Source organism: Syngnathus leptorhynchus, chromosome 6 (genome assembly GCF_054491065.1).
Source record: "Syngnathus leptorhynchus isolate UIUO chromosome 6, UIUO_Slep, whole genome shotgun sequence".
Classification (NCBI taxonomy): Eukaryota; Metazoa; Chordata; class Actinopteri; order Syngnathiformes; family Syngnathidae; genus Syngnathus; species Syngnathus leptorhynchus.
The window spans coordinates 15,035,919-15,048,115 of NC_141200.1; the positions used below are offsets into that span (position 1 = coordinate 15,035,919).

General features: G+C 43.5%; 1 protein-coding gene across 6 annotated transcripts in view; it reads left to right on the plus strand.

The window, feature by feature from the left end:
• The window catches only part of adat1 (adenosine deaminase tRNA specific 1), a 48,400-nt gene extending 36,960 nt beyond the window's left edge, over nucleotides 1–11,440 (plus strand). For 3 of the 6 annotated variants that reach the window (XM_085913646.1, XM_085913644.1, XM_085913650.1), the window contains 5 exons: nucleotides 4,080–4,746; nucleotides 5,029–5,174; nucleotides 8,514–8,613; nucleotides 8,734–8,820; nucleotides 11,006–11,440. In XM_085913646.1, coding sequence (XP_085769772.1) covers nucleotides 4,080–4,746; nucleotides 5,029–5,174; nucleotides 8,514–8,613; nucleotides 8,734–8,820; nucleotides 11,006–11,138 — 1,133 coding nt within the window. In that variant the 3' untranslated portion in view covers nucleotides 11,139–11,440. Of the gene's footprint in view, nucleotides 1–4,079; nucleotides 4,747–5,028; nucleotides 5,201–8,513; nucleotides 8,614–8,733; nucleotides 8,821–11,005 lie in introns of all 6 variants that reach the window. The other 3 variants (XM_085913648.1, XM_085913645.1, XM_085913647.1) reach the window with 3 other exon arrangements.
• The last annotated feature ends 757 nt before the right edge of the window (nucleotides 11,441–12,197 follow it).

The window sequence follows — 12,197 nt, forward strand, 5'->3', positions numbered from 1 at the left end:
TGGTGTTGAACGCCGAGCTGAAGTCCACAAACAGGATCCTGGCGTATGTTCCAGGCGTGTCCAGGTGGTGCAGGATGTAGTGCAAGTCTCGTGTTGACCACATCATCCACTGACCTGTTTGCCCGGTAGGCAAACTGCAGGGGGTCGAGCGGGAGGCTCGTGACGTCCTTCAGGTGATTCAACACCTGAAGGACCAACCTCTCGAAAAATTTCATGACCACAGATGTCAGGGCGACAGGTCTATAGTCATTCAAACCTGTGATGGCGGGCTTCTTGATCTTCAGATAGTAGTCTGTCAAGTTTGACAACTTATGTAATGTCATGGAAAAACCCACATTCTGCGGTGGCTGTTTTGTCTGCTAGCATCTGTACGCAAGGTCGGAGATCGTACTTGCACTGAAGGCGGGTTGTAGGTCTCTTTACTCTCCACACAAAACTAAACTCTTCACATACTGTGTAGCAGGTAACCAGTGACTTCTTTTCTACCAAAGAAATGTCATACCACCACTCGCTGATAGATGTAGCTCTCTGGTGGATGTCTAGGGTTGGGCATTGAGAACCGGCAATCGAGTGGAGTATCATACCAGTTTCTCCTGGAATTGTTCAAATTTTAGAATGTCAATGTGAAATTCTGAGTTAGCACGTGGAAGAAGCGCGAAGAAAAAAGGATTGCTTGAAATTGTGTGTGTATGGCATGCAGCCCCTCCTTCAGCCGAAGCTGCAGTGCAGGTGCAAATTCCCTGCAACTCGTCTCCACTGGTTACTCTTCTTGGTGAGCCTCTCCGCCTGCTCCACACCACCACACACTACCACGCGCAGCGTGTGATGGGGGCTCCGTATGTGCACCGAGCCCTTCCCAGCTGCTTCACCCCCTGGGACCTTGATTTGTTTGACTCACTGTAGGCATTTGACATATTTAGGCAATTCGGACTTCAGGTCCAAATGCACCAGTTCAAAGGCTAGATGTTGGCAAAGCAGCATGCAGGATTGCTGAGGCCATGAAAGGCGACCGCTGCCGTAACTGACTGCGGGGTCCCAGCAGGTGACGCAGCTGGGGAGATCCGTGGGAAGGGCCCAACGCACGGAGTCACCGCTGTGGCGTGGAGCAAGCACAAAAAAGCTGTTAAAAAACTTCCAAAAGCATCCAAGCTACAAATGATCATAATATATAGTAATGAACATTTGTTTGAATCATTATCTTTTTTGATGGGTCAAGAGCAGCCGCCAGTGGAGATGAGCTGCTGTCCACTCGGGCTGCAGCTTCGGCGCCAAGAAGGGGATGTGCACCTCATGCACATGTTTTCTATCGAGCCTTATTTGTTTGTGCTTCTTCCACCCAGCTAACTAGGAACCTTACAGGTCTTCTAAAATCTGGACAATTCTGAAACAAAGGTCCTGGTTCTATACAATCCCGGGTTCTTGATGCCCAACCCTACCATACACAAATACTGAGATGCAAAATGGCGGTGGCCATTGTATGCAACTTGTGCGATGAGAACACAAACCCAAAACAACTTGCCTCAAAGTTCAAGCAACTTTCTTCACCACAGTATGCCCCCTCAACTGTTCCGGGAAAGTAGATGAAAACCTTGGTCATTAGTAAGTCCTTAGGAAGAGAATATATTTTGTATTCACAATAAATAAATCTTAATGCTCCGCTTCATCAGGACACGTACGGTGGTCACCTGATATGCAACAAGGAGAAAAGTAGTGAGCTGGTTGTTCAACTCGCCAAACAGAATGAAGGAACTACTTTCTAGTGCCATATGTGTGGGACTATATAGTGAATGAGGATTTAGGGGATAAGGGTGGAGCTTTTGACATAGCTTCTGTCTTCATTCCACCTTCTCTCTGTTTGGCCAATCCACACCCGTACTGCTTTTCCATGTTGTATGCTGTATTCTACTACTACTACTGTATATTGTTGGACTTCCTCTGAAACATGATCGAGTTGATTGCTGCCATCTGCTGACCGTTTTTTTCATTATTTACATTACAGATAAGCATGAGCCATACTTGCCAACTTTCCCAATTTAGAGAAACAGGGAGACGGGATTGAAAATTGGGATTCTCCTGTCTGCCCCCCAATCTATCATTTCTCCTGTTAATCTCTCAATTTTACAGTGAAGTACGGTATCCCTCGCGAGTTCGCGGTTCACTTATCGCGGCCTCTGTGCATCGCAGATTTTTATGAAAACAAATATTGCACATATATTCGGTGCATCGTGGCTTTTTGTGACGTCACTTGGAGCGCAGGGCTTTGTCTGCCCATATGACTTTACAGCACACTATGGATGCTTTGAGAATAATTGTCAATTGTTTGTCTATGTGAAGCCCTTTGAGACTGCTTGTGATTTAGGGCTATACAATTAAACTTGACTTGACTTGACACACTATTGGCCGGTAGGAGACCAATGGGAACGTTGATCTGTATCCTTACCGATGATTGCCTTAGAGCAGTAATAGCAGCTTTAACCAGGCTTTATCTCAATCTCCTGTTACGTATCCACTCCTCCACTTCGTTTGTGTCAGCAGAATCAGCAGCATCTCTGATTTGCGCTTTGTTGTGTTGTCACGGACAAGGCAGGACGACCAAATGCAACTTGGGCTCTTTATTTGGGGAAGGTTAAGGGAAACAAGGAGGTTTGGAATGCTGGCAAGCTGACGAGCCGGTCAGCGAGCTCAAGTTGTGCGTCATCGAATCAGAAGGGCATAGCAAGCTTTTTAAAGCTATTTAAAAAGTATTTAAAGATACAGTAGTGTTTATAAGTATAATAGTGTTTAAACGTAAAATTATAAAAATCTTGTGCGGATGCCCTTGTGCTGTGCTGCGGTGCGGGGGCGCGTCAGCACTGCAAGAGCAGAGCGGAGCCGTTGCATGTTTATACTATGAAATGACAAGCCGGTCAGCGAGCTCACGTGGTGCGGCCATCTCATAACACAGAGGGTCAGGCAAACAAGAATCAAGAGGCAGGCGTGCGTGTCAAAACAGGGGAAGGTTAAGGGAAACAAGGAGGTTTGGAATGCTGGCAAGCTGACGAGCCGGTCAGCGAGCTCAAGTTGTGCGTCATCGAATCAGAAGGGCATAGCAAGCTTTTTAAAGCTATTTAAAAAGTATTTAAAGATACAGTAGTGTTTATAAGTATAATAGTGTTTAAACGTAAAATTATAAAAATCTTGTGCGGATGCCCTTGTGCTGTGCTGCGGTGCGGGGGCGCGTCAGCACTGCAAGAGCAGAGCGGAGCCGTTGCATGTTTATACTATGAAATGACAAGCCGGTCAGCGAGCTCACGTGGTGCGGCCATCTCATAACACAGAGGGTCAGGCAAACAAGAATCAAGAGGCAGGCGTGCGTGTCAAAACAGACAAAACTGTGAGGACAAGAGCAGACCGGAGCCGTGACACGTTTACACTTGTCACGTGTCAATGTTTAAAAAAGTATTTAAAATACAATAAAGTATTTATATAAAAGTCTTGTGCGGATATCCTCCTGCTGGCCCGCGGGGGCGCATCAGCAGGCCAGCATGCAGGAGCAGGACATTTACGCTTCATAAAAGGTTCATAAAAGTCATGTGTGGCTATTTTAACAATATATTTACTCTTATTTATTTTCTTATTTATTTAAATAAATAAGAATGTTTCTGAAAGTCAGTTTGACTTTAAAATTTTTACAAAAATGTTTAAAATGACAGAAAAGTGTTTAAAAAAAACAGTGTTTAAAACTACAATGGAGGTTCCTAAAAGTCTTGTGTGGATATTGTAACAATATTTCTTTATTTTCTTATTTATTTCAATAAATAAGAATGTTTCTGAACGTCAGTTTGACTTTAAAATGTTTAAGTGTTCAAAACTACAAAAAAGAGTTTAAAAATACAATAATATACAAAAAAGGTTCATAAGTCTTTTATGGATATTGTAACAATATATTTTCTCTACATCGCAGATTTTCACCTATCGCGGGAGGTCTAGGCCAACTATCTGCAATAAAAGAGGGATTACTGTATAAATTAAATCTAATATGCCATATAGTCTTTAAAAATAGCGAATATCTCATCAGAATTTGAACTCTTGTTTACTAGGTGGTGATGCCTCTATCATCCCTACGAATGGAAGGCAGCACCGAGCTTGTACATCTGGCACAACTATGAAGAATGATCCGCAGACAGTAGGAGGAGGCCTGAAAAGAAAAGGGGAACATATTCCACGGCAAAACTCCAAGCGGTCCTTTCTAGAGGAAAGTGACCCTGAGGAGACAAAACAGGAGGATATTCAAGAATCAAAGCTGCCTTCTTCCTTGTCTTCATCCTCATCTACAAGTGATGATGAGCCTTCACAGAGCTCATCTGCCAAAACAGAACTTGGTAGTATCTCACATGCTTCAACTTCAGAACAGCTGATTATGAAAACCAGTGCTCTTTCAACTGTTAGCTCGATGATCTTCGCCCAGTTGAACTCAGAGGTTTATGATGTTCACAGAACGGGAGCCAAGTCTGTACTAGGTGGCCTTGCTGACCCTCTTCAACCAGGGATCAGATACCATAACACAGGATTACTGCGGGTTAAACCTGGTCGTGGAGTGTCAACCCTGTCTCTTTCATGCAGTGATAAACTTGCTCGCTGGGGAGTAATCGGCTTCCAGGGTGCGCTTCTTTTCCATTACTTGGAGGAAGCGCTCTACTTTAGCACTGTGGTGGTAGGAAAATGCCCCTTTAGCCACGAGGCCATGCAAAGAGCTTTGATCACAAGGTGAGGCTTAATGTATGATAAAAAATACCTGTCATTGTAGTTATTTTTTCAACAGTTTATAATAGACACAATAATTACCTTTTTTTTTATCATACGCAGTAGACATGATGGCCTATTCTGTGCATTATTTAAGCACGCTTCACCTGTTCAAATACTGGTTTCAGTATAGAATTTATTTTTTATTTATTGATATTGTTGTTTCTGTTCACGGTAATGTTCATGATGTATACAGTCTTGGTAGTGTTGAGAGCTCTTGTTCTGTGTTTTTCCTGTTCTATTCAGATGCGCCCATATATCAGATCTCCCTGCTGGTTTCTCACTGTCTCAACCAGTTTTTCTCCAGTCAAATTTGGAGTTTCCCTTCAGCCGTCCCCAGACCGAGCTCCGACACAAGGCTGAACAAGGTTGCATCACACCCTGTGGGGCAGGTAGCGTAATCAAGGAATCATATGAGGTGTGTCTGAAACGGGAGAACGATGTTTAGATGCAAGGCGATAGCGCAGGCGTGCCTGCCTCTGAGCAATGTGCATTACTGCAGACAAGCGTGGGAAGCGTGGCAGCCAGCCTGTCACAAACAAGGCAGGACCATGTCCAACACGGACTGTTTATTTAGGAAATGCGAAAAGAGGAAAAGGGGAAAAGGGAGGCTAGAATGGCAGCAGAACCGACTGATGAGCCGGTCAGCCAGCCTACATCGTGCGTTGTGGTGGCATCTCCTTACATCGGATTAGGCAAATGGCAGACAGACAACCAGCCAGGCAGGAAAAGGGGAAAATAGAGGCCAGAATGCCAGCAGAGTAGGTGCACAAGCCAACTGATAAGCCGGTCAGCAAGCTCGCATCATGCGTCGTGATGGCATCTCGTTACACTGCGGATCAGGCAAAGGGCGTGTCAAAGCAGACGAATTGGCGTGAACTGACTGACCCGCGATGAACGGCATCTATACCCTAATCAGCAGGTAACACAGAACAGGTATTGTGCAGTCATGTATTGGCAATGTCCGCCCCCGAGGTCTAGCGCTGAGGCCGTCAGCCGGCTCGCACGGCGAGAGCCTCCGCTCAGCACAGCCACACACAAAGAAAAATGCACGGCCGTGCAGAAAGGTTCAGAAAAAAGCACGTAGGATAAAAGCACTGCCGTCCAAGATTCGGGACAATAGTGCTTTTTTTCCTACGTGTGCCGGACAGCGGCAATGAGTCCTGATAGTGCGGGGCCTGCCTCTGAGCAATGTGTCAGTCCAGAGGTATTGTCCCTGATTTCCACTGGATGTTGTAGAGGCGTGTCAAAAAGGATAGCTCCATAATATCCAGAGCCATTAGGAACTCTACCCTTGGAGCCTTGCCCACCTCAGAGCCCCCAGGGTCGGCTTCCTCAAAGCATGTCGTTGGAACTAAGGAGATCTTCAAAGTACTCTTCTCATTGATTTACAAAGTCCCAAGTACAGGTCAGCAGCACCCCATCTCCACTATTCAGTGTCAATGCTGCACTGCTTTCCCCTCCTGAGACACCAGGTAGTGGACCAGAATTTCCTCAAAGCTATCCGGAAGTCATTTTCCATGGCCTCACTGAACTCTTCCCATGTCCGAGTTTTTGCCTCAACTGAAGTTGCATTCCACTTGGACATCAAGTACCCCTCAGCTGCCTCCAGAGTCCCACAGGCCAAAAAGGCCCCTGGGGACGCTTTCTTCAGCTGGACAGCATCCTTTACCACCGGCGTCTGCCAGCGTGTTCGAGGGTTGCCACCATGACAGGCACCTACCACCTTACAGCTACAGCTCTGGTCGTCCGACTCAACAATGAAGGCACGGAAAATGGTCCACTCAGACTCTATGTCCCCCGTCTCTTCCAGAAGTAACACTCTCCAGCACTTCTTCTAAGGACTCCAAAAAGTGTGGGCACTTTGAACTGCTGTTTGGTGCATAAATATAAATAACAGTCAGGACCTGTCCACCCACCTGGAGGCGGAGGAAGGCTACCCTCTTGTTCACTGGGGTGAACCCCAGTGTACAGGTGCCAGGCCGTGGACCAATAAGTATGCCCACACGGCGCCTCTCACCGTGGGCAACTCCAGAGAGGGAAGAGAGTTCAACCTTTCTCAAGAGGACTGGTACCAAAACCCAAGCTGTGTTTCGAGGCAAGTCTGACTATGTCTAGTTGGAGCTTTTTTGCCTTGCACACCAGCTTGGGCTATAGAGGTGACATTCCACATCCCTAGGGCCAGTTTTTGTAGCCGGGTATTAGACAGCTAAGGCCCCCGTCTTTTGCCGCCGCCCAGCTCACTGTGCACCTGACCCCTTTGGCCCCTTCTACAGACGGTGAGCTCATGGGAAGGGTGATCTACGATGCCTTTTTGTGCTATGCCCAGCCGAGCCCCATGGGTGAAGGCCCGGCCAGCAGATGCTCGCCTTTGAGCCCCACCTCCAGGCCTGGCTCCAGAGGGGGCAAGGGAAAACTGAGTCCAATTTTCTCTATCATTATAAGGGATCTGAGTTCTTAACCTATGAATTACAATATCTCATACAAAGAAAAGTCTACTTGTGTATGTGTGTGTATGTTAGTTGCTTAGTTGAGCACATATGGCAAACTCCACTCCATACCTTCCATTACTTTTACTTTAAGAAAACACAATATTTACACTTGAAGATGTATTGATTATTCCTGAAGTTACATTTGTAGTAGTTCCTTGTGTTATCTGTTGTTCTACACTTAATGGCACTGTTGAGTCAAAAATGTTTTACAAATTTTCGTGTTTACCTATTTTCATGGAAATACAGTAATCCCTCCTACTTCGCGGCTTCAACTATCGCGGCTTCGCTGTATCGCGGGTTTTCAAAAATGCGTAAATTAATTATTTTATCGCAGAAATTTCATCATTTCACGAGGTTTCGCGGCCACTTGAGTTTCTTCATTTTCCTTTAATAATGATAGCATATGTTTAAAAGTCGTTTTCTTGTTTTGAAATGAATAAATTAAAGAGTCAGTACAGTATACTTTATCGTCACATGTGACTTCAGGGCGTTCTCTCTGTTGTATATTTTGGACTAACTCATGTTCCGTAGTGGGAAAACCCCGGATGTGGGAGGGGGAGCTTCGGGGACGTTCAGTGTTGCGATGTACGGCCAGTGAACTGACTGTGATGAAAGGAATAAAGCAGTATCCATCACGTCGTTGTCCGAACCATGCTTGCTACATCAGAACCTGGAAAATAGTAAAGATATAACACTCTCCACCGGCGGTGGCCTTCATCTGGACATAGCAATACACTGTTAGTCTCGTCGCTAAGGCATGAATGCGGAGCGCACAGTCCATTGATATGAAAGTCCCCTAGCAGCGAGCTGGTTGATGTCAGCGATAAAAATAGAATATCTTCCAAGAATAGCTCAAAAAAATCTAGTTTCTATTTCGCGGAAATTCCCATTTCGCGGGTGGGTCTGGAACGTAACCCCCGCGAAGTAGGAGGGATTACAGTATATTAACAAAATGTTAAAGTACTCCCTTAGTATTAGTTATTTGTCAGTACAGATGCTCTAAAACTGGCAGTTTAAAAACTATGTAAAGTCATGCTATGAAGAACATGTATGTACGTATATTATCAAAAGCCAGGATTTTGATATTGTGATGACACTACTTGTCCAACTGTGCTGCAAATAAGATCACTCAAATGAAACAGAAACAGGTTTTGACTGCCTTTGATAATCCAAGCACATTCATAATTAGAAGCAAACACGTATAAATATGATTACCTTTTCATTGTTTATGCATTTCAGCTATCAGTTGGTGTAAAATACCTGTGCAGCCACTTGATGTCACTGCTAACGGCTTCAAACAAGGAGTCGTCAAGAAGACACTGGGTACAGCTAAAGCTAGGTAGTCATACAGTACTCTCATAATAGAAAAATAAAATAATTTTAATTGTTGACCCCATTTCTCGCGCTCTCTCGCGCTCTCTCGCGCTCTCTCGCTCTCTCTCTCTCACTCGCACACTAGGTCTGCCCTGTGTAAACTTGAACTTTTCCATTTATTCCTGTCGCTGGTGAGGTCCACTGACGCTTCTGCACTTCCTGACTCTCTCAGGTACTATATACTCTTTATATGATATGATATATATATATATATATATATATATATATATATATATATATATATATATATATATATATATATATATATATATATATATATATATATATATATATATATATATATATAAAAAACAACAAAGAACTCAGATCTGATCCTCGGTGTAATCCCACCTCCACTTGGAATGGATCAGTTCTATTGTACATCTCAACGCTGTCACACTATGCCTGTACATGTCCTGGACTACCCTTATATACTTCTCTACAAGTCCAGACTTCCTCATACAATACCACAAGTCTTCTTTTGTTACCCAGTCATAAGCTTTCTCTAAATGCACAAACACAATGTAACTCTTTCTGGCATTCTCTATAATTCTCCATCAGAGCAAACAATGCATCAGTAGTGCTCTTTCTCAGCACAAAGCCATATTGCTGCTCACAGATCTTCACCTGTTTTTTGAGCCTAGCTTCTACTACTCCTTCCCATCCCTTTATGCTGTGTGGCTAATCAACTTTATGCTTCTGTAGTTACTTCTGTAGTTACTGCGATATCCATTTGGACAGCAGACTCACAGGCATTGGGAAATTCTGTGCAGACAAGGTGGCGCTCAACTTATACATATTTATATACAGACACAGTGGTGCTCATCTTGCATTTATAAATCTGTGTTAACAGTCATCTCAGCTGATAGGAGACAGCCACGCTTCTAGAATGTGACAAACCCGCACTTATAAGCAACCCGACTCTCTTTTCAAAGGGTTAAGACTCTTCTTGGTCCCCGGCAACTCTAATGCGGCGAATGGGGAGACAAGAGTTCAGTTAGGCGGGGGAAGTCGGGAAAGATTTGTCCGAGCTCTAACCGCCTCTAAGAAAAACGAATTGGACGAGATTAATTTCATCTGTTTAGGACGCCAGTCCCGTTAAAGTCATCCAACAACTGTGCCGAGTAACTCCGGTCGAGACACGGTATTGGGATGACCGCGCCCTTTTTACAGCAGCTCTCTTCCTAAAGGATTAGGTGCAACTTGGTAACGCTCGGATGGGTTAACTGTTAAACTGTCCTTGTAAGGACCGCAAGAACATGTTACACTACCGTGCACCCGCACTAGCTGAACCAAGGTGAATTATATAGGAGCATCTACAACAGTGCCAATTTTACGGGTCAAATTGCCTTCCCTTTTAAAGATTCAAATGGTTTAAAGTATGACGATAAAAGGAAGGGACAGGGAATTCAGAGCTTTGGCTATTAAATATAAAACCACGCGTAACATGATTAAATATAAAATAAATAAATAAACTAATTAATTGATAATGCGGGACAGAATTTATTGAATAAGTATGAAATAGAAATAGAGATCGTATTCACCAACACAATCAAAATAATTCCACTCACTGATTCTCGTACAAATAAAAATTATCCGATCATGAAGTCCTTTTGATCGTAAAACATAAAAATAGGATAAATGATGAAAAGGAGACAAAAGGTCAAATTACTGGTTGGTGGAATAAGTAATAAGTCGAGTGATCAAGTTGCCTTGTTCCTAAACTGCAAAAATATGTGAAAAGTTCTAAGATCCACAAAGTCACTTGTACATTCTATGGCTAACAAAAGACAATCCTCTGTCAGGGTCAACCGATGGTCCGCGGCCCTTTAGTGGTCTCTAGTGGTATTACAGGTTGTCCGGAGAATGGAAAATAGTTATAACAAATTTAAAATTAAAATGTATTTATCATGTAGACTTGATTTATTTTCCAGCCATTTTTTTAAATCATTTACTTTGCCAAGTGATGTCAAATGTAGCTGAGAGTCCCAAAATAGATATACAGATGCAAATATGTAGTCTGTATAGGTATATTCTCCTTTGGTACAAAATAAAATAATATTCCACCAAACCAGTGGTTCCCGAGTTGCTTCTTGGTTATAATGGTGGTCCCTTGGACAAAACTAGTTGAAAACCCCTGCTCTATGCAACGCAGATTATCACCACTTTTAGGACTCATAGCAGTATTCTCGCCTAACATTTAATGATTTCTCAGTCAAATAGCTGGATGTTTTAAATCGCACAGCTTTAACAGAGGTCAGTACCCTATTAAATATTGTTAAATTGTTTTCTTTCTTAAAACAAAATAATCCAAGTACAGAGAGGTGAATGAGAATGATATGATTGTATGTCTGCAGGAGAACAGATCTACAGACTTACTTGGACTACAAGGAGGCATCTGACGCCTACCAACAAGCTTGGGAACTACTTCGCAAGCAGGCTTTCCCTATTTGGCCACGCAGTAACAGAGACCTCCTGCTCTTCAAATGAAACCCAAAATAATTCCATTAATGTTATTGGGGAAACAAACTTATCTTAGATTTGAGTTTGTGATTTTGTTCATTTTTCCCTCTGAATAATCTTTATTTTCTTTGCTAATATATACACAGCTGGATCCACTGGAGTGTCATAGAAAAATCAATACCCTACTATATATGTGTCAACTCCTTTCTAATCAGAAGAAAGGTTAAGCCACCATAATAGCCTGGTGACTTCAAGTCATTTGCAAAGATCCCCTTCGGTATGGGAGTACCCGAGGGTCAAACAAATAAATGTATCCTGATACTGTGAAATCACCATTTGTTTTAGAACTAGGAAGTTTCAAAAAGTGCCGTCAATTCAGCAAAAAGAGCCCACTTCTATGTTTCTGTTCTCACCTAAATGATTCATTTTTTGTTAAAAATATACATTTGGGGGTCAAGAAATAATTTTGATATTTTATCCTACAGATCATTTGGTTATATCCTACATATCATTTATTCTACATATAAGAACGATATGAAAATATCTATTTTATTTAATGTCAATATTCATTTCAATGATATTACTATTCTATTCCTATCAGACAGGACGCACCGAGTGGTTCATGGCAATGCGTCCTCTGAGCTCTATAATGTTACGTGTGGTGTCCCACAGGGATAAGTACTCAGACCAATTCAGTTTAATATTTATATGATTCCCTTCCTATGAGCTCACCACCTGTAGGAGGGGCCAAAGGGGTCGGGTGCAAAGTGAGCTAGGCGGCGGCCAAAGGCGGGGACCTTGGCGGTCCGATCCCCGGCTGCAGAGGCTGGCTCTAGGGCAGGCATGTCCAAAGTCCGGCCCGCGGGCCAATTGCGGCCCGTTGTCAAATTTCATCAGGCCCGCAGCCTCTGTGATAAAATCTTTAGTATGTGGGCCGCCACCATTGTTGACCAGCGCTTTAATACACACGTACCAAAGCTATTTTATATTTATGCCGCAGAAATGTAATCTCGCGCGACCCGGCGTGATTTCACAGCGAGAACATGACTCCAGCTGTCCTGCTATGCGGAGCATGCGCAAGTCAAA